Source organism: Pantherophis guttatus, chromosome 1 (assembly GCF_059756535.1).
Source record: "Pantherophis guttatus breed Tessera chromosome 1, ASM5975653v1, whole genome shotgun sequence".
NCBI classification, from domain to species: Eukaryota; Metazoa; Chordata; class Lepidosauria; order Squamata; family Colubridae; genus Pantherophis; species Pantherophis guttatus.
The window spans coordinates 290805115-290826648 of record NC_142063.1 but is presented as its reverse complement, the minus strand read 5'-3'; the positions used below and the strand labels follow the sequence as shown (position 1 = coordinate 290826648).

Sequence of the window (21534 nt, the reverse complement as noted above, 5' to 3'; positions counted from 1 at the left end):
CATAAATACAAACAAGTTGCCAAGAATCCAAAATGTGATAACATGACTAGGCAGAGGCCAAACTTAATGTATAGAGAAAACAAAAAGATGACCCTGTCCGTTGAACAACCATTTAGAATATAGAGATTCAGTCTTTTTAGAGGCACTGAATTTGTCTTAAAGACTACAGTTTTACTACAGGATTACTCTCATTTCCAGACTCAGAGGTGAATCCTATATCCATGGATCAGACCAGATCAGGTTGACACAAACCTTGTGTACATAAATGAGGCATGAGTGTAATGCACTATACCTGAGATTATCTTTTAAAAATATTTTGAAACTTTAGCAAATCAAAAACACTGTTGCTATATCTTGTTAAAATATATATGGGTATAAATTCTTTTTGAGTTCAAATTGTAATAAATGTGGGTATTACCTCATATGAATCTTTCCTTGTTTTAAGATTTGAGGGTAGTCCTGTTATTTATCACTAACCAAAAACCTCCAAGTAGCTACCCTCAAGTTAAAAAAAAAAACCATTTACAAAGAAAAGGTTGGGTATTTCTCTCTTTAGTATTTTTCTGCTAGCATACAGAAAGTTTACTGAAAGCAGCTTTTGCTGCTATTTCGCTTCACTGATCCAGTTTTTAATCTGATGGATGCTACTATTTATTTTTCACTGGTTTGTATTCCATGAGTGTTAATATTTTAATTATAATTGAACTTGCATTTTGTTAGCCTTCTTTGGTTCTATTTTTTGTGGGAATATAGATCATAATGTAATTCATAAATATATAATTTTTTTGGCTTTAAAATCATGTTGTAAACTGCCTCCAAAGCATTCAGAGAAGAAAAGTAGGCTACACATTTTTTTACAATAAATAATATTTTTTTTAAAAAAACTCAACTTATGCATTAACATTCACTAATTTCAATTTTATTTATTAGCATTATTTATATTGAGCACCAGTTTTTATTCTTTCTATAGATGAAAGCTTCAGAATACCGTTTACATTTTTGACTAACTAAACAAATGAACAATAGAGTGTCTTTTATAAAGAAGAATTCCTGGCAAGTATTGATTCCCAAACACATTTAAAACAGAAAGCATAAACACATTGTTCTCTTGCATCCTACTACCTACTGTAACTAAGATCTGGGAACTTACTGGAACTGAGAATTTATTATGAGTCAGAGTGTTAATGGCTAGTCCAACCAAAACATCTGCTCTACACCGTTACTACTATAATTCATTTCCTTTTATATTTGGAACAGAACCAAGTTGGACAGTTAAATTTTTTTAAAAAACCCAGAAGCCAAAAGGCTGAGTATAAAGAAAGAATACTCATCTAGGATAAGTACTTGTAATTTACCCACAACTATAAAAACATGTTGCCCCAAAGGTGCTTTTTCCAAAAGTCAACAGGACTTCCTTGGGTTTTTTTCCTTTGAAAAAAAGAAAAGGCTTCTTGGATGAAAAGCAAAACTTTTTTCAAAGGCAAAAAACCCCCAAGAAAATCCAGTTGCCTTTTGGAAAAGCTACATTTGGGACAACCATGACCTGGATGATTGAGCATCTCCATAGATATCTATATGACTGTTTTATATTCCAGTTCAATTTTTTGCACAAACCACATATTTATCCACTTATGGACTTATATTACTAGGGACCTAAAACTAGGCCACAGCCAGCATGTCCTTCTTCACCTTAAATTTCCCACTGCCCAGCCAACACTATATGTTACTGGAGGTATTTTGATGCAAGGACAGGAGCAAAACCAATATCAGATTAGAGAAGGTAATCTAATCAGGCCCAGGACTATACTATTGTAGCTAAAATGTATTTACATTAGTAAATTTAAGCAATTTTGTAAGCCATTTGATTCTGGAGAGAAAAATCTTTTGTTGTATATAATGTTGACAATCCCACTACCCAAAAAATTGACTCAAAGTTGGGAGTTCTCCTGTAGTCACTACTCCGACTTGGTGAGCAAGTAGCAGCTGGGGCCAAGAAGGCCTTTATATAGCTCCTTTGTGCCACTTATGACTCTTCCTGGAACAGTAGGCTTTACTCATAGTCATTGAAACCATCATTTCTCAACTGGATTACTCCAATATATTCTAATGCTTTTCAAGAGCATTTACAGTGGGCTGCATTTTGTAGCTTCAAGAGATCAATAATATGATGGTTTAAGTAGTTATGGGCATGCCATGTAGCACCTCTACTTTTAAGAGTTTGCCTAGCACTAGCTTATGTATAGGCTTATAGTGCAAGTCAAAGAGCTGGTTATCATATTTAAAGCCTTTCAAGATTCAGAATCTAGATACCTTCTTTTCATATACCTGCCTGCTTGATACATTTGAATAAGAGTATGCTCTTTTCAGGTAACCTCTCTTAGGGATTGCCATCCTTAGAAATCTATTAAATAAGACTCTTCATTTCCTCTCCTCTGGAAAGTCATGTATGGTGACACCATAATGCCTCTTCTTTCCTGGTCTCCAGAAAGCCATATTAAAGTATGGCTATTCCCTCTAAGTTCTGGATGGCTCCCACTCTGCTGTTAATTAGAAGAACCATGAAAACCTGGCTCTTCATCTAGACCTCCATCAAGGCAGAATGAGATCCCTTGCTTCATTATGCTTGCCACTGTTAATTTCTTAGGTTTTATTGATATTATTGCAATTTTTGTGAGTTGGGCAGAGTTGGGCAGTATACAAGTTTAATAAATTATTATGATTTGTGGCATAGTCAGCCAGATGCTTAGACTGGATTGGCATTTTTATCCACTTATCAAGTTCTTCCCAAGAACTTGGGATAGACAGATATGGATGTTTGATGGCGTTAAAGATATCATCCCAAAATGTAAGTGGTTGCGAATAAAGCTGTCTCTTTTAATTGACTGATTTTATCAATGCTAAGAGTGTTCCAGTTATTTTTGGATTTCACCTAAGGTGCCTATTACTATTGGCACTATCTTTGCTTTCTTTTGTCATAGACATTCAATTTCTAGGATAAACAGGGAAGTTTACTAAGTAGGGAATCTGGTGTTCTTACCATAGAACAGAATGAAAATACAACAGAAAAATATTAAGAACTTGTGAAATGTGGTAAAATTAGGATGTAAGAATAAACTTTAGGATAGATATTAAACAAATTAGGATAGAGAAGAGCAAGCACAGAAACAGGTGTAAAAAAATTTAAAAAGTACAATAAATGAATTATTCAGTAAAGGAAACTAGTTTAATAAAAATATTAATAAAGGAAAGTTGAAAGGAACTATGGAAGTTTATTCTTATAGTGTATCTCAAAATATAGTTTTCCTCATTGAGAATTGGCCTGGGTTTGTCACCATTCGTGAAATTTATGAAATTTATGCTGTGGTTTAGTATTATTATCTGTATGAGTAAAATATGACTTTTGTAAAAGAAGAAGTTGAAATAAATCTTTCTAGTCTGATTGAAAATCCAGGGAAGACTGGAGATTTGGTTCCCTAATCCTCAACCTTGTAACCTGAGTTACTTCTTAGGTGAGTTGATAAAAGTGCTTTTGGCTTTGGCATTATAGACTTTTTAACTTTTGTTGGGAGATTTCAAAATTCATGTGAAAAACCTCCTTGTTGATTAAGCATAAGGCTATATGTCAGTATTACTATCACAGAATGAAATTCAATATCCAAAAATCTGACAGATACCTGGCTAAAAATTTTCCATGTACTGAAGGAGACCCTTCAGTAGGAAATTGAAAACAGAGTGGCATATTTGGCCCAGGAAACTTGGGAATGAGAATCAGGAATAGAAACTTATACTAACTGGTAAACTGAATCATCAACAATCTGAGATGGTTGTGTCAACTGACAAAGAGGTCTAGAATCTTTCAAAAAAGGGAGCTGGGTGCATGAACATTAGGCAAAACTATAAATGTAGAACTTCTGAGGTGTTAAGAACCTCTGCAAATCTAAACTATGAGTGAGTAGAAGCAAGTGACCTTTAGCCTAAGGGTTGGAGAGGGCTTGAATGCTTGAATGCAAGATCCACCTTGAAGGAGCATTCTGAATAGCAAAGTCTTCCTAAGGATGCAAAGGAATCCCAGGAATCTCAAAGGTGCTTTTTCAAAAGGCAACTGAACATTTTTTCCCTTGAGGAAGAAGAAGCAGCAGCTTCATTGGTTCTGGCAGGATGGTAGGTGCAATGGAAGGATTAGTTCTGACAGTATTGGGGGTGGGTAGAAGGATCATATTTCTTTGCAGTCATCTGGTCATTAGGACTTCCCCTGGGAGCTCTTTGGGTTACTTGGGGGTTTATCTGAGCACTCAGGGTCACTTGTATCAGAGTGTAAATGAGTGCAAATTTTTCTTCCCCAAGGGAACAAATGTCCAGTTGCCTTTTGAAAAAGCACCCTTGGAACAACTATGACATGGATGACTCAGAATCTCCACTGAATCAGCAGGGGAAAAAACTCCAATCATGGTCAGGTATAAAATTATAGCATGTGGACTAAGGAAGACCTGTATCAAGAATTACATGACAACTGATGCTATATAATAAATATTTATCAGTGCTTTCAAAAATCTACTGTTAAGATCATCCTACGCAGAAAAGATTAAAATTATACCTACCTATGGTGAATAATTTGTTTTTACAATATTGTCCTTGAGTCTTCAAGGACAAAATAAAAATAAAAACCATAAAAATGAAATAAAGATGAATAATGGCATCTTTGTCTCTAAGCAATCACTGTAGCGATCAAAGTTGACCTAAGGGGGATTAGCATGAACCATGCCTAGTCATGTGTGATATGTATGGATCGCAGTACTTTTGCCAAGAATTATATAAGCTCTAGATCTAGAAGATTCTAAACAGGCTATGCTCAAGAGCAGAACCCAAGTATATAAATCACAAAGAAGAATTTCCCATTATTTCCATTATTCCTACATCATATAAACATAATGCATTTTTCTTTGAGCCCTTAAGGCAGGGAGTGATATACTGTACACCACAGAGAAATTGCAGTAATTAGTGGCATAGTAAGAAAATAAATAAGCAAACAAGCAAAATTTTTAAAACACACTGGATTATTTGTGACGTAGTGGGAAAATAATTATCTTCATTAGAAAAATCTGTAGTTCTTGAAGAACAACTTTATTAAAACATGCTAAAACAATAGTTAAAACTGATACTCAGAATTATTGTAACCAATCCTCCAATTGGAGTCTAACTGAAAGACATTTCTTTATTTTCCACCACACAAACTCTTCAAATTCCCCTTAATTAAGTGCATATACTTTCAGAAAAGTGGGTGGTTTCTTTGCAGCATATAACCCTCACTGATGATTACCATGGTTTTGTATCGTAATGATAATACCATAATATCAATTAACATTGTTATATGTTCAAGCTTGTCATTAGCTGAATGCACACAGCACATCTGCACTATCTAAGAAAGCTTATCAACATTTATCATTTGCAGATAAATTTGCGGTATTTTAATTTGCCAAGTGGTAACAGCACACCTAAACAATTCAAGATATAAGGGAAAAGAAAAACATCTATCTAAGGGAAATGAAGCGCCGGAAAAGACGCCTGGAGAGCGGTTGGAGGGCCAGTCTCGCTGAATCTGATTGAACACTGGTAAGGTCGCATATTAAGACCTACCTAGTGGCGATAAAGACGGCAAAGTTTAATTACTTTTCCGCCTCTATTGCGTCATCAGGGAATCGTCCGGCCGCCCTGTTTAGGGTGACCCGCTCCCTGCTCCATCTGGGAGTGCGGGAGGATCCCTTGGAAGGCAGGGCGGAGGATTTTGGACAATACCTGTATGACAAAATCGCTCAGATCCGGGGGGATTTGGACTCTGACTGGGTAGATCAGGGCAGAGTGAATAGTCTTGAGAATGTTATCTGGGAGGAGTCCCGATGATGTGGACAGGATTTTGGGGAGACTTAGTGCGGCCACATGTTTACTGGACCCGTGTCCCTCCTGGTTGGTACTGGCTTCCCGGGAGGTTACACGAGGCTGGCTCCAGGGTGTTATCAACGCTTCGCTGAGTGAGGGCCACTTCCCCCCTGCCTTGAAAGAGGCGGTGGTGAGGCCTCTCCTCAAGAAACCGTCCCTGGATCCGGCAATATTGGCCAACGACCGTCCTGTCTCCAACCTTCGCTTCATGGCGAAGGTTGTGGAGAGTGTGGTCGCGCGACAGTTCCCAAATTCCTGGAGGAAACATCTTATCTAGATCCGTTCCAGTCAGGTTTCAGGTCTGGGCACAGCACGGAAACAGCATTGGTCGCGTTGGTTGATGATCTCTGGAGGGCTCGGGACAGGGGTTGCTCCTCTGTTCTGGTCCTGTTAGATCTCTCAGCGGTTTTTGATACCATCGACCATGGTATCATGCTGCACCGGCTGGAAGAGTTGGGGGTGGAAGGCACCATGTTGCGGTGGTTCTCTTCCTTTCTCTCCGACCGGTCGCAGTTTGTCTTGGCAGGGGGGCAGAGGTCGACCTCGAGGCCTTTCATCTGTGGAGTGCCGCAGGGATTGGTCCTCTCGCCCCTTCTGTTCAACATTTATGTAAAGCCGCTGGGCGAGATCATCCGTGGCTTCGGGGTGAGATACCACCAGTACGCTGATGACAACCAGCTGTACATCTCCACCCCAGGCCACCCCAACGATGCCCTTGAAGTGATGTCCCAGTGCCTGGAGGCTGTGCGGATCTGGATGGGGAGGAACAGGCTCAAGCTCAACCCTTCCAAGACTGAGTGGTTGTGGCTCCCGGCATCCCGATATAGTCAGTTGACTCCATCACTGACTATTGGGGGCAAGTCTTTGGCCCCCATAGAAAGGGCTCGCAATCTGGGAGTCCTCCTGGATATGCAGCTGTCCTTGGAGGAACATCTGACAACTGTAACCAGGGGGACCTTTTGTCAGGTTCGCCTGATTCGCTAGTTGCGGCTCTTTCTTAATTGGGATTCCCTGTGCACAGTCACTCATGCCCTCGTCACCTCTCGCCTTGACTACTGCAACGCTGTCTACATGGGGCTCCCCTTGAAGAGCACCCGGAGGCTCCAACTGGTCCAGAATGCAGCAGCGCGGGTAGTGATGGGAGCAGCATGGCGCTCCCATGTAACACCGCTCCTGCGCGAGCTGCACTGGCTCCCGGTGGTCTTCTGGGTGTGCTTCAAGGTGCTGGTTATCACCTTTAAAGCGCTCCATGGTATCGGGCCTAGCTATCTTCGAGACCGCCTGCTGCTATCGACGACCTCCCATCATCCCGTGCGCTCCCACAGAGAGGGCCTCCTCAGGGTGCCATCAGCCAATCAATGTAGGCTGGTGACCCCCAGGCGGAAATTTATATTTAATTTATATTTAAGCTGCTAAATCTAGTCATTTTTAAGAACATCTATTTAATACATTTGCTGTAATACATTCTCTTGCTGATCTGGAATGTGGCTTCTCCCTCCTGGGAATTCAGATAACATTCTACCACATGCCCTGGCAGAAGCCATTTCAAGCCTTGTGGCATATATGCCATGCCAGCCTCTCATGCACCCTCCCCTGCTCAACAGTAGCCACTTGTTGCCTTTGTGCCGCACTATACCGATCACTTGTACACCGTCACACGACCTCCCCTCCACTGCCCAGCAACAGCCACCCAAAGGCTCACTGCATTCATGGGACTCTTGAACCTGCCCTTGCCTGATAGTAGTCATTCCAAGCCTTGCTGCATTTGCACCACAACACACTAACCCGTTATGCATTTTTCCTCACCTCACAGCAGCCATTTACCTACCTGCCTGCTTGTAAACTGCCAGGGTCTTGGAACTTCCTGCTAGCTTTTTCACTGACTTTTGTTGTTGGACACCAGCAGGAGGTTGTGAGGGGGTCCTAATTTAACAATCTGAAAACCTCATTTAATAATAGCAATAGGCTAGGATTGCCATTGCTAATCAATCTGGACACATGACTTTGAGCTTTACAGTTACATTGCTTCATGATGGAAATTCTGGTCCCAATTAACGTTGTTAATTGAAGACCACCTGTATATGTAAATGTTTGCTAAATTTTATATATATAATTTTGCTAAACATTTTTCAAATTATATATACACACACACACATTGAACAACATTTAGCAAAACGTTGCATTGATTTTCCAATCATACAAAAGACAAAGACATAGCATTTTTGCCATTTGTGAGTTTCAAAAAAGTCAATCAAAACTCCTAATGGTTTGGACAAATGATGCCAACATTATTATTCCTACTCTTTTGATCAGACAATATTTGCAAAAAAATGCTTTGGATGCTTTAGGCTTAATATTGTTATTAGCAAGATAAATTCTGACAGAAATGTTCACTGATTAATCAGGCACAGCAATCACTACAAGCAAGAAAGTAATGTTATTTGTTGTTGTTACTTAAGGCAAGTTCATATATTTTAAAAATTTAAGTTTTCTCTGAGCTTCAAGGACACAGTATATATGATTCTTTGCCACATAAAATATGTGACTCCCTAATCAGTATGGACAATAGCTCCTGTATTCATTGCCTTTCTTGTTTAAAGAAAAGTGAAGCAATTAGAAAACCACATTACTGGGAAGATTTGGCATCATTAAAGTGAACTAAGGAATTACAAGTGATATGAGAATCAGTATGCTGTACGTTGAAAACATTTAGATTCAAATATCGTATTGCCACAATGACAAGAATATTGTATAGATTTCCTCAATGCTCTTTTTACACACTGGGACTGAAACTCCTAAGTGGTAGGGATCCAGTTAAGGAATGATATTGTCTACTAAACAACCTTCCACAGATAAAGTTGTAACTGTGGCTCAGCCACAGTTTATTACTGTGATCATTATAAAACTTTTTAGAATGTCATCTCAGTCATATATGGGGACCAACCTCTTCATTCACGTATTTCCCATATTTATAATGTTCCAAAGGTATTAGCAGCATTTAATTTCAACTGTGTTTTGGACCTTTTAAACTTATGCCTCAAGTAGCTGTTTGCAGCTGTACTTCAATATGTTTGTTCAGGCCATATTGTTGTTCTGTTGGTGATAAGTAATCAATCATCAGGACAGAATCAAAACCTGAATAGGATCACTTATTTTCCTTCTCCGTTTAATACAGTGCAAGCCCCTTTCCAGAGCTCTGAATACATGATGAGATTTAACAAGTCCGATGTGTTGTGATCTAGTTTATTAAAACCCAAAGTAGACACATCGTATAAATAGGTATTATTAGAATGATTTTAGTTGAAGTTAATGTTCTCTTGCAAAGTGCACCATGAATGCTAAAACTGAAAAAAAAAAAACTGATTTGGATCTTGTCCTGCAGTAATCTCCATTTGAGATAAAGCAACTCACAGCCCTAGGGTTCCTTCAGTATGATGATTTATGTATCATCAGAGAGGCATCAGTCAGCTAAGATGATTTTTCCCATCTGTCTAGAATTTTATACAAACTGAAAACATTTTTTTAGTAGAACAGAAGAAATTTCCCAGCTCAAGAAATAAGAGCATTTTTTGCATAACTGAAATAGAGGAATGTGGAGATAATTTTGATAACAGAATGCAGGATCCATTAAGGAGGAGAAACAACAACATTGTCCTGGAAAAGGAAAAGGAGACAAAGAAATTCAAAATATTGCCACCCTGATTCTCTTTGGTATAAGAGGGGACAAAGGGAAACTCTGGCAGGCTTTTTAAATTTTGTTATTAAACCCTGCAATAATAAAGAAGAGTTCCTGTAATCTTTGCACTGACAAGTTTCCTGGCCTGGCCTACCCTCGAAGGCTGACAACTTGGTAACAGAAAAGTTCAGGGATTGAGAGAAATTTAATTTGAACAATACTTATTTTTCCATAAGCTGAATTTTTTGCTTTGTTACAAAATAGCTAGCAATTATTAGTATTTTACTATTTTACTCCTGATCTCAACCCGATTGAAATGCTGTGGCATGACCTTAAGAGAGCGATTCACACCAGACATCCCAAGAATATTGCTACACTGAAACACTTTTGTGAAGAGGAGTGGTCCAAAATTACTCCAGATCGTTGTGCAGGTCTGATCTGCAACTACAGGAAACATTTGGTTGAGGTTATTGCTGCCAAAGGAGGGTCAACCAGTTATTAAGTCCAAAGGTTCACATACTTTTTCCTCCCTGCACTGTGAATGTTCACATGTTATGTTCAATTAAACCATGGCAACATCTAATGTTTGTGTAGTATTATTTTAAGCAGACTGTGTTTTTCTATTGTTGTGAGTTAGATGAAGTTCAGAGCACATTTTATGACCAATTAATGCAAAACTCCACGTAATCCCAAGGGGTTCACATACTTTTTCTTGCAACTGTAGAAGCAAGATTATGGGGTGGATATATGGAATGTTCATGCAAGGCAATATAAGAAGGATAATTTTGCAAGGATTATATTTCATTTTAGTTAAATTAAATATTCCATAGGTGCCAACTGGAGATTTTGAGGTTACTATATTATCTATGACTGTATTGTGGACATAATATGAAAAATATTATTTTTTTCCATTATAGTCTAAAAAATAAAACATAAATAATCTGAGATTCCACTAAGATTAATTCATACAAAATGTTACATACAAAAACACATATCTATGCCAACTAGAAAACCTGCTAGTTACAGATCTATTAGATATTAATTTTCAATTGTAACAGATCCTCTTCAATTCAGACAATGTAAAACTCATCATACTAAACTCACTCTCTCATACTACAGAATTTCCATTCCTAAACAAGATTCAAATATGTAATGATCCCTCAGCATGATGGCTTTCTTAATGACATGGATCACACCTGTCTGTATAATGGATTCTACTAATTTCTAACTAATTTCCAAAACAAAATACATAATTATATCTTTAAAATGTTAAAGGGTCAAACACTGTTCCTGAGTCTGTTCATTTTTTCCCCTGTAAACACCCTAGAAAATTAATATCTGTAAGCAAGTGGTAACAACATTAGCTTGTATTTAAAACTTGTTGAAGCTAATTCATTTTTACAGATTTGGCACCCCAAGACCACAACAAACATTCTAACAAAGTGCACTTGTACCTACTTACTGATTTCAGAATGTAAAGAATGGATAGGTACTGGACCACAGGAAGAAAATCCTAGGCCAAGTAAAGTTTCACTTGAAATGAGCATGAGCAAAAATAAACTCACATACTTTGGGCAAGTGATGAAAGAAATGCTGGATTATATCAAGGGTCATGTTTGGCAAGAATGGGGATAGTTAAAAAAGTAGAAAACAGTGAATGAAGTGAATGGATGTTTTCCTGAAATTTCTCTAACAGATGTATGGGTTATTCATGAAAACTAGAAGGAATAATGTTTGTCAAGAGAATTAAAGTAGTGAGAATTGAGTTAAATTTAAGGCACATTCCTAACTCTTAAGTATACACACAGGTATGAGTGGGTGCTTTGTCTGATGATTACCGTAATGCATTTTAGCAACACAATTTCCCTTCCCCCTACACACATACACACACACAAAACCCTACTGAAAGGTACAGATTAATCAGTTTAAAAGAGTTTAATCTGGAAAAGTGGATGTAAAACTGCAACTTGTTAATAATAAAAAATAATATTTAATAAAATATTTCAAGTCATCTTTCTCCTTCAATTATTTAGGATTTAAGTCCTAAAATATCTCTGATTCCTTATATATTTTTATTCTATTATTTATTATTAAATTATACCATACTGTTCTACTTATATTGGTAAAGACGGTTTACACTACCTAATAGCATTTTCAAAGACATTCTTACTGCTTGGGTGGATAGAGAGGTACACTGAGAATTTTCATATCTTTTTCTTTTTCTTTCCCTTCATATCAGCACATTAGACATAGCAGAATTTAATACATATGTGAACACTATATATTCATTTTTCATTTCCCTAAGAAGAATTTAACAACCTCATAGCATCTATGTCTCTGGCTTGAATTCAACGGCTTTCCTAACTACTGAAAAGTATGTGTACCTCCTCCTCAGTTAGCTTGTTGACTCACTGACAAAGTTTCAAAGGCTTAAACAGAATCATTTAAGTCTATTTGGATATTAAATGTCACTTTGAAAACTACTGAAGGATTTTTTAGGGAAAGTTACATGTAATGCTTATTACTTATTCTGATACTTAGACTGAATTCAATTTTTGCAAGGTAAGGCGTATGAAAATAGACAGTACAGACAAAAGAAAGATGCAGAACTGTTTAACAAGCTTTATGAAGTTTCAAAGAAAGGGGGGGAATGAAGACAGAAAAGAGAAGAAAGGGGAGGGGATGGAAAGGAGTTACAGAAAAAAAACCAGGAAGCATTGGAATTCATTTATTTTGAAGAAAGCGGTAGCTCAAGTAATAATGGATTATTTTACCTTGAGAAGGTAGGTAGGGATATTGCTGAAGTCCACTGGCAGTTTCAGAAGGAAACGAGCTGAAAATTCACCAGTCTATCAATTTAAAAGAACAGAAAAAAAGGAACTCAATATTAAATTGAGCATTTGCATTCCTAATAATCTGGAGAGACATAATTGAAACAGACTGAACTTTTAAAGTTGTGTAACACAGTAAAAGCTAATCACATAACAGGCAAGGTGTTTGCAGAAAGCAGACTCCAATGATAGCAAGATTATCTCCCAATTATGTCATTGCCACCTTCCAATTATAGTGATCATTATAGTCCTCCTCAGGACTAATGGAATTCAGCTCTTGTAGGACCTTGTATTTCAGAAGATGTATCAGTTGTATCTTTCCTTAGGGGAAAAAAAACATGCCCTAGTCATATCTTTTAGGTATTGAGTAGTCTGCATATTCTGTCAGTACCTAGAAACAGTTTTTTGAAAGAACCAAATGGTAACTGATGTCACAAGATTTAATTATTGAAACCTCCTATGACTCATATCTGAGCATTGAAAACGTTTGAGATTTTGCATCCCTCCTTAAATTTTATGAGATTTCGTGAAAAAACACCCTTGCAACCCTCGCAACATTTCAACAATTTTTCATTAATTCTTCTAATTAAATTGCATCTCATGTGCTACTGTTTCATACAGGTTTTATAAAAGGATTAACTAATGAGTAATTAAAGCTTTTTAATTACTATATAAGGATCATCGCATTCTCAGATTATTACACATTGTGAAAAAACAAGGGTGGATGATCAGCTCCATTATACAGCAAGGCAATTCTATTGCCATATTATTTTGGAAAGACATCAGACACTTTTAGACAAATCATTACCAATTTAGTCACACCAGGTGTTGCATATTATAATTCATTTAATTCATAACTTTGGCCATTCAACAGAAGAATCATTTAGACAGGACTGTACACCCCTCAAGTTAGGCAAGTCAGGAAACAAACTCCACAAATCTGACTAAAAGTACAGTTTATTAATGTATAGACCAGGGGTCCCCAACCACCCCTGGTCTATGGCCCAGTGTCGGGCTGTAGCCGATTCGGAACCGGGCCATAGAAATGGTGGGCAAGCATGTGCACAAAGCTGCACTTGTGAAAGCAGCGTGCACAGAACCATCCCCTCTCCCTCCACACCCCCACCACTGGCAGTCTGCCAAGCCGGAAAGGTTGGAGACCACTGATATAGACTATAGTAATACCATCTTGAAAGCCTGAACATTCCCTTTATACTTCTAATACAGGTAGTCCTTGATTTATGACCACAACTGGAACCAGAATTTCCATCATCGTTGTTATCATAAGTCAAGTCAGACCCATTTTACGACAATTTTTACAGCTATCATTAAGCAAATCATGTAGTCATTAAGCAAATCCAGCTTTCCCAATGGATGTTTTTTGCTGGAAATCGGCAATAAAGGTCCTAAATTGTGGAGGTGGTGTGACAGTCATCAGTTCGAGTACAGGTCATAAGTCACTTTTTCTGAGACATGGTAACTTTAGAATATCATTAAACAAATGACCATAAATTGAGGACGACCTGTACTCTAATGAATTAGGCAAGAGTCAATATTTTTTCCTTTGTCACAGGATAATGGCTTTGTGTGGAACCTTAAATTATGCAGATATGCATAAGCTTACCATATAAAAATACTATTTTAAATTTAACTATTTAATAGTTTATTTCTAATAATTTTATTTTTATTTTTATTTAATATTGTTTTATTGAATATGCAGCTCAAAATTTAATTATTAAAAATAAATGGTATATAAACATAATGAAATAATTTTATCCATTGTAGCAGTCCACAAATTAATGTATCATTTTAAGGAGTTACTCAACCAGAGATTGAGAACTCTGGTCTTTAGCTACTTACTGAAACTAAAGAGTCACTCTGTGAGTGAGATGGACAGTTTCTAAATTTGATAAATAAATAAACAGGTTTCTATTCCGCTTTAAATTTCTGCTTACAATAAATAAATAAATAAATACCCAGAATCATTTCCAATTATTTTATTTTTACATGCTGTATGCTATTTCACAATGGTATACAACATGTTACTATGCAATCTGCAATTCATTCACAGACAATTTTCTTGCAAATTACCCTGAAAGCTGTTGTCTTTTAAAACTGTCTCTTTTATTGGAAAGAAAAGGAAGCATTTCCAGCTCTGGACTCTTACATTTCAGTTCAGCTTGCAGAATTTATTTAATTAAAATAAAACTATTTATTAAATGTTAAGATCAGTGAGAAGTCAGTGCTTTACTGCATTCATAATGTTCAATTCCACATAACTGTTAGCCATAGTTGTTTACCTAGGTAACAAGTTCAAGCAAGGTAATGGAATAAAATTGCTAAACCGCAGGAAGGGAGAAAAGAAACAAGGGTAACTTGAGGACATCTATTTTAAGAAATACACACCTAGGACAAACATCTCCTCCAAATCAGGTTATAGTTACTATGGAAAGGAATCTCTAGTAGTATTCTTCTGTTGTTGTACTCTTACCCAGTTGTTCTTTTTGCCAGCATAAATTTCCATGTTCTCTCCATATTGAGGTTCTTCAAGTAATGTTTGATATTCAAACATGAGCCGAGAGCTCTCACGTAATCTGCTGCATTGAAACTGGTGATACTGTTGTACAAGTTCCTTTACAACAAGCAGGAGGCATTCAGGATTTGAAGGATTCCAGCAGGCCAAATTCTGTTCAATCAAGAGACAGGTTAACACATGAATAATGAAATGTAATTGTATTTGTATTGTCCAAAGTGAGATTTGGACCATTGATCAACTTGAATGCTCTTTTATTTGCCAGAGAATCGATATAATTGTTATCACTGAAACCGATGGATCTTTCAGTTGTGGTACTCTAGATTAAAAATAAAAAATAAAAACAGTTGAGCATTCACAATATTTTCCTTTTCTTTTAGTGAAGGCATATGAGCCCAACAGGGGGAAAAAAGTGGCACACCTAGTATTTTAAATTCTCTGACATAGATTTGTGCTCAGCATAATATCAAATTCTCTCAACAAACTGAGATAGCATTTATACCAGGTCCTCCTTGAAGGTTAGAATATTAGCAGAACCTATATACATAAGAAATTCAAATCCATGAGATTTGCCTTTTTTACTCCTGCGCTTTCAGTGCACTGGAGTGGATGCCAATCTCCTCTGAGAAAGTGAAGCAGTCCTCACTTATCTTTGTTACTAACTACTAACCCACTCTTATATTTATCTACTCAAAATTTTGGTTGAGGGGAAAAAATTTAAAGCCGGAAAATATGGGCAATATCAAGGCAAATAAGGCTATATATTGTGACACATCTATAGATTTCCTATTCTTTGTATCTGGTCACAGATATACAGTAGATTATTTAACCCAGTAAATTCTGATCACCTAGCCCATTATCTGCTCCCATAATCTAATAATATATAAAAGGCTACTATTTTTATAGATTTGGAAGGCACACAAAAGAGTAGAAACATATGCAATGCACCATCAATTTGATTCAGATAGAACTCGAGTTACAACCTCATATTCAGCAACCGTTCAAAATTACAGCAGTGCTGAACAAGGGGGACTTATGATCGCTCCATGAAATTGTGGCCATTGCAGTGGTTCAACAGTCATGTAGTTGCTATCTGGGTACTTAGGTGCCCAGCTTGCAATTATATCACAGTGAGCTGCAATCACATGATTGCCATTTGCAACTTTCCATGCCGGCTTTCCACAAGCAAAGTCAATGGGGAAGTCAGCAGGTAAAGTTGCAAGACATTCCCGTGAGTTGCTCCTCTCCTTTTTCATCTGGGGAGTCCTGCTACAGAAATTCTGGTTCCACTTGACATCATAACCCAAGGACTACCTGTATGGAGCCATTTTGATCCTTATCACTGGAGTACTCAGCCTCAATATAACACCTTGACATAAAAAAGTAAGATTTTACAATACTCTCAACTGAAATTCAAGAGGCTGCTTGCTTTGGCCAGCTACTGAACTGGAAAAGCTATCACGAGTGTCCTTATTTAAAGGCCAGTGAAGCAATCGCTGTGATGAAGATCAGCTTCATGGTATTTCCTGTAATAATCTCAAGAGTGCTTCAATCAAAACACATTCCCTTCTATCATCACCAATACCCTATAATGTTCTTTTATTTCACTAACTCCTGAACCAAATAAACTCTTATTCTGTCTCCTCTGTTGTCTGTTTTCATCCTATCAATTAACTCTAGCTGAATTCTGTCAGCTGTTTTTCACTTTGTCAACAAATTCTACCCATAATTATATAGGCTTTTTTTTTGGAATTTTTTTATATATATATATATAGGCTTTTTTATGCTACGATTTATTTCTCAATCTTTTTTTTTTAATCCGAGGAACACAATCTAAAATTCCAAAGATCTCAAACTATCTATAAATGCTTTTTCAGCTATCTGAAACTTACAAAATTTGATTTTCTAATACACTTGGAGCGGAGACTATATTTAATTTCACTTGCCTATAAATATAAATGATTTACATACAATTTAAGTTTTTGTTCTGTCTCAATTCATTCCTTTGCAAACTGTGGGCTCCAATGTTTTGGAGGTTAAGAATCTTCATCTAGAAAAATCTTGTGCATTCCAGTTTTGTACATGCATTTGTGAGATATTTAACTTACATATGGACTTTGGGCATTTGTACCTTGAACAGCTAAGAAAGTACAAATGATTTGGCATCTGATATATATTGAATTAAGATTAAACTCATTATCAATCATCTATTAGACTTGTAAAAATAGTTTAACAGTAAAGTTTCCCACCTTTCTGAAGTACAGACTGTGTTCTTTAAAAAAAAACACCTTACATTACACAATTAGAAGTTAATCAAGATATGCATATACTTCCATTTCTTTTATCAAGTTTTAAGTAAATACCTTTTCATCTGTTCTGAAAAGCTGAAAGCTTAACATGCCTGCTGACATCCATACTCAATAAGAAATGGAAATAACCTTTCTCCTATAATTATCTGATGCATTGTATCACTAATATTTTGTTAAAGATGGTATCAACATTTTACTAACTGTTCTATATAATAAAAGAATTTTTCCCAAGTATTATTGAGCTTGAGGAACTTCACTCACATGACATTAAATAAACAAAAGAAAAAAAATCGGTGTCATTTATTCACCTCAAATGACTAGTTTGTTTTTCTCAAGAAGTTTTAAATGTTGCATCAAAACTGAATTTTATTAACTTTCCCAGTCGGATTCATTAACTTTTAAGACATGAACAATTTTAACTAAATTTAGTTCTAAAGCCAAGTAGATTTTTAAACCTCCCCCCCCCACACACACACACTCATAGCAGAAGTCACAAGGAAAATTTTAAAAGTGGCAAATTATACAGGGCAATTTTACTATATTCACACTAGATTAACACATTCATAAAACCTGCAGTAGATAGAATTAATTTTTAAACTCCTTCTCTAGAGATACTTTTATTCCCCATTTATACTCACGTATTATTGGAGCTGCAGGAAGGCATATTACTTAGACTAACTTTTCAAAGTATTTTCTGCCTTTATCATTTTTCTCCAAGCTTTGTATAGAAGCCTTAACCTGCTATGTCAACCTTGTGGGCCACAAAATAGTTTTTATTTCTTTAAACATATCCTTAAAATATATATTCTTAATTACTTATACTACAATTCTGTAGCAGAAGTCAATATTAAGATATAGTTGTGCCAATGTCAGTATTCCAGCTAGATGAGTAAACACACTTGTACTAGAGATATCTTAAGATATCATATCTTAATCACAGAGAAATACGGTATCACTGATAGGGTGGCACCACAAGGATATGGCAATATACACTGGCAGAAGCACCATGCAGATGACTACCTTATTTCCTGGCATGTTTCAGGCAGTATGATGGAAGAGAGTTTTCTTGTCTTTACCACATGCCTTCAAACAGGCATTTTACAGATTACTTCCAGGAAGTAATCTGTACACTTGATTTTATAAGTTAATATTAAAGAAGGAGGATGCATTTGCAACTTAGGTAAAATTTTAGCAAGGGATCACAGTGTTTCTTATTAATTTGTGTGATTTTTTTCATGTAAATGCTGCATGTATTATTTAGGTGAATGAAATTTTTGTAATGTAAGATTGTCCCCATTTCTTCTCAGGTTGGTAGGGGATAAAGAAAGTAAACGGATGATAAAGATCAATAAACTGGTTAGGAACAAGAAATAGGAAGAATGTAGCATTCTAAATTAGAATCTGTGATTAGCAGTCAGTGCTATTGTTGGGCAGCAGGAAACAAAGTAAAAACTAAAGTTCTGTTGCCCTTGCCTATATACTAAGTACAGTCTTGGATGGGACAGGACGGGACGGGACAGGACAGGACAGAATAGAACAGCAGAGTTGGAAGGGATCTTGAAGGTCTTCTAGTCCAACCCCCTGCTCAGGCAGGAAACCCTTTACCATTTCACACAAATGACTGTCCAATCTCTTTTTAAAAACATCCAGTGTTGGAGCATTCACAGCTTCTGGATGCAAGTTGTTCCACAAATTAATTGTTCTAAATGTCAACAAATTTCTCCTTAATTCTAGGTTGCTTCTCTCCTTGATTAGTTTCCATCCATTGCTTCTTATCCTGCCCTCAGATGCTTTGGAGAATAGCTGGACTCCTTCTTCTTTATGGCAACCCCTGATATTCCTTCTGTTTGTAAAACAATCACATTTATGACCTTGCGTGTATCTTACAGCTAAGTTTTACTTATTTGGGATAAATAAAATTGCAAATATTTAAGCTTTCTCCAAACTTACAGGATAGAAGCCAATTACTGCTCAGTTGCTGAATATCCCACATATTCTACACTAATATAATCTATAAGCAATTAATTATAATGCTTTACTTTTATGAACTCAATGAATGTCAATAAATGACATCACTTATTGATATCACTCAAAAAGTCAATCATGCTGGGTATGTTCAGTTGAAAAATGAGAATGGGCTGCCCTAGTACCAATTGGCTGGACCCTATAAAGGATGACACCAGGATGACTACGGCAGATGTGAAGGATGTGGTAAGAGACAGAGGAGTGGGGAATGCTGATCCATAGAGTGGCTGAGGATCAGATACAACTGACTGGCTGACAACAACTACTTTTATTAATAGGGCAATTGCCTAATGAATTATATGTAGCATCCTTCTATGATTCAGTTCTCTTAGCATAACTATATAAATAGTTATAAATTAGAATCTAAGAGCTGACACTAAAATCTGCATCTGCTGCCTGCAATTACTGCAAATTCAAATCTCATCAGGCTCAAGGTTGACTCAGCCTTCCATCCTTTCAAAGGTAGGTGAAATGAGGACCCAGATTGTGGGGGCAATCTGACTTTGTATAAATATACAAAAGTATGAGGGCTATTGCTTAACGCATTGTAAGCCACCCTGAGTCTCCGGAGAAGGGCAGCATATAAATTAAAGCAAAAAAAAAAAAAAAATACTTATCTAAATCTCAGTCTTCCTTTCTTCCCTTCCCTTCCCTTCCTTTTTCTTCCTTCTTTCCTTTGCTGCCCATCTCCCTATAAGACAACTCTGTGACAAAGGACTGCCACATGGAGGGAAAATCAGAGTATCTATTCTGATAAGGTAAAGTTACAGATTGACCACTAGCAAATAACAGAAAAATGAATTCACTACATCTATAAAGGTTGTTTTATTAGCTATTTTAATAATACTTTATATGGATTACCAAATCATCCAATTTACAAGCTTTAGATAACAACACAATATACAGAAACAAAGGTCCCCCTCTTAACCTCATTATCCATGGCAAGAAAGAAAAATGAGATGTTTAATAAAGATTACTACAATTTAAGTTCGAGATGTTATCTACCTTATTTTGTACTACTGTAATGGATGATACACAATTGCAATTCAGTTGCAATCCTGAAACAGCCAAATATAGTCCATGGACAACTCATTGACTCAAATCCTTTTATTTATTCAATCACTTGTAGCCTAACTCTAGCTACTGGGGTAATATTTCTATACCTTTATACTACATTACACATGTGGTATGACCAGTTTCTACAACTAAGAAAAGTCAGAATAAGAAGCAAGTTAGACTTGTCAATAAGAGAATAAGCAAATCGTTTCTTAATTAAATGGAGCTTGTTTTTCTTAAGAATGTGCTTAAGCATCCAGGTTGCTGGAATATCTTCCAGAAACGTGACTTTGAAGAAGACAGCTTGCTACTGTTTTTCCTGGCTACACTACAGAAAACAGCAAGATCTTCAGTTAGTGTACTTTCATATTTTTAGGAGGAAGAATTAAGTGCAGTAATTGACAAGGAAAATAAATGTCAAGAAATACAAGATATCAAGCCCTTCAGAGTGACTAATATTAAAGTAGAGCTTATCTTCACTGATTAAAAAAAGGATGCAATTTCAGTATGCCAGCAAAATAAAAAAAATTATTTGTGAGCTTAAGCTATAAAAGTTTTATTTAAATATTATGAAGCACTACTACACATCAAACACACACACACAAAATTAACTTTAGTCATCACTAACGTTTTCAGCTACATTCAAATGCCTCCAATTTTTTCTACCTGTGTCTAGTGCATAAGTGTCAAAGTTTATTCACATTTTAAAGCATACACTTAAAATATCTTAGGGGTTGGCCACAAATTTGTAGAGAGCAGAATTCCACAAACTAGAGGTTCCCTTTGAAAAAAAATACGGTTTTTTATGAATCTTCTTCTCCTTTCTCCAGAAGTTTCCATAACAGGGCTAGAGGCAACATTAGGAAATCTGCAGGAAGTGAAAATCAAAGTGAGGTAATATCTCCTGTGACTATGATAGCATTTAATTAGCAACTGTAGGGCAGTAAATCATGATCAATATGCCCCTAAAAATATCCAGTATGAAAGCTACAGATACTGTATTTGCAAGCAGCTGCATCAATAAATAATAACTTGAAATCAACATTAACTTTTGACAATTCCATGGTTATCTTATCTAATAAGACTGGACTACTGCAATGCTCTCTACATGGGGCTCCCCTTGAAAAGCACCCGGAGGCTCCAACTGGTCCAGAATGCGGCCGCGCGGGT

At 36.5% G+C, this 21534-nt stretch overlaps 1 protein-coding gene across 5 annotated transcripts in view; it reads right to left on the bottom strand.

Moving 5' to 3' along the window:
• BABAM2 (BRISC and BRCA1 A complex member 2) overlaps positions 1-21534 on the bottom strand; it is a 145340-nt gene that overhangs the window by 105080 nt on the left and 18726 nt on the right. For all 5 annotated transcript variants that reach the window (XM_034427994.2, XM_087883113.1, XM_087883112.1 and 2 more), the window contains exons 5-6: positions 14933-15127; positions 12385-12459 (exon numbers count right to left, since the gene is read on the bottom strand). In XM_034427994.2, the coding sequence (XP_034283885.1) occupies positions 12385-12459; positions 14933-15127 (270 nt within the window). The remainder of the gene's footprint in view (positions 1-12384; positions 12460-14932; positions 15128-21534) is intronic.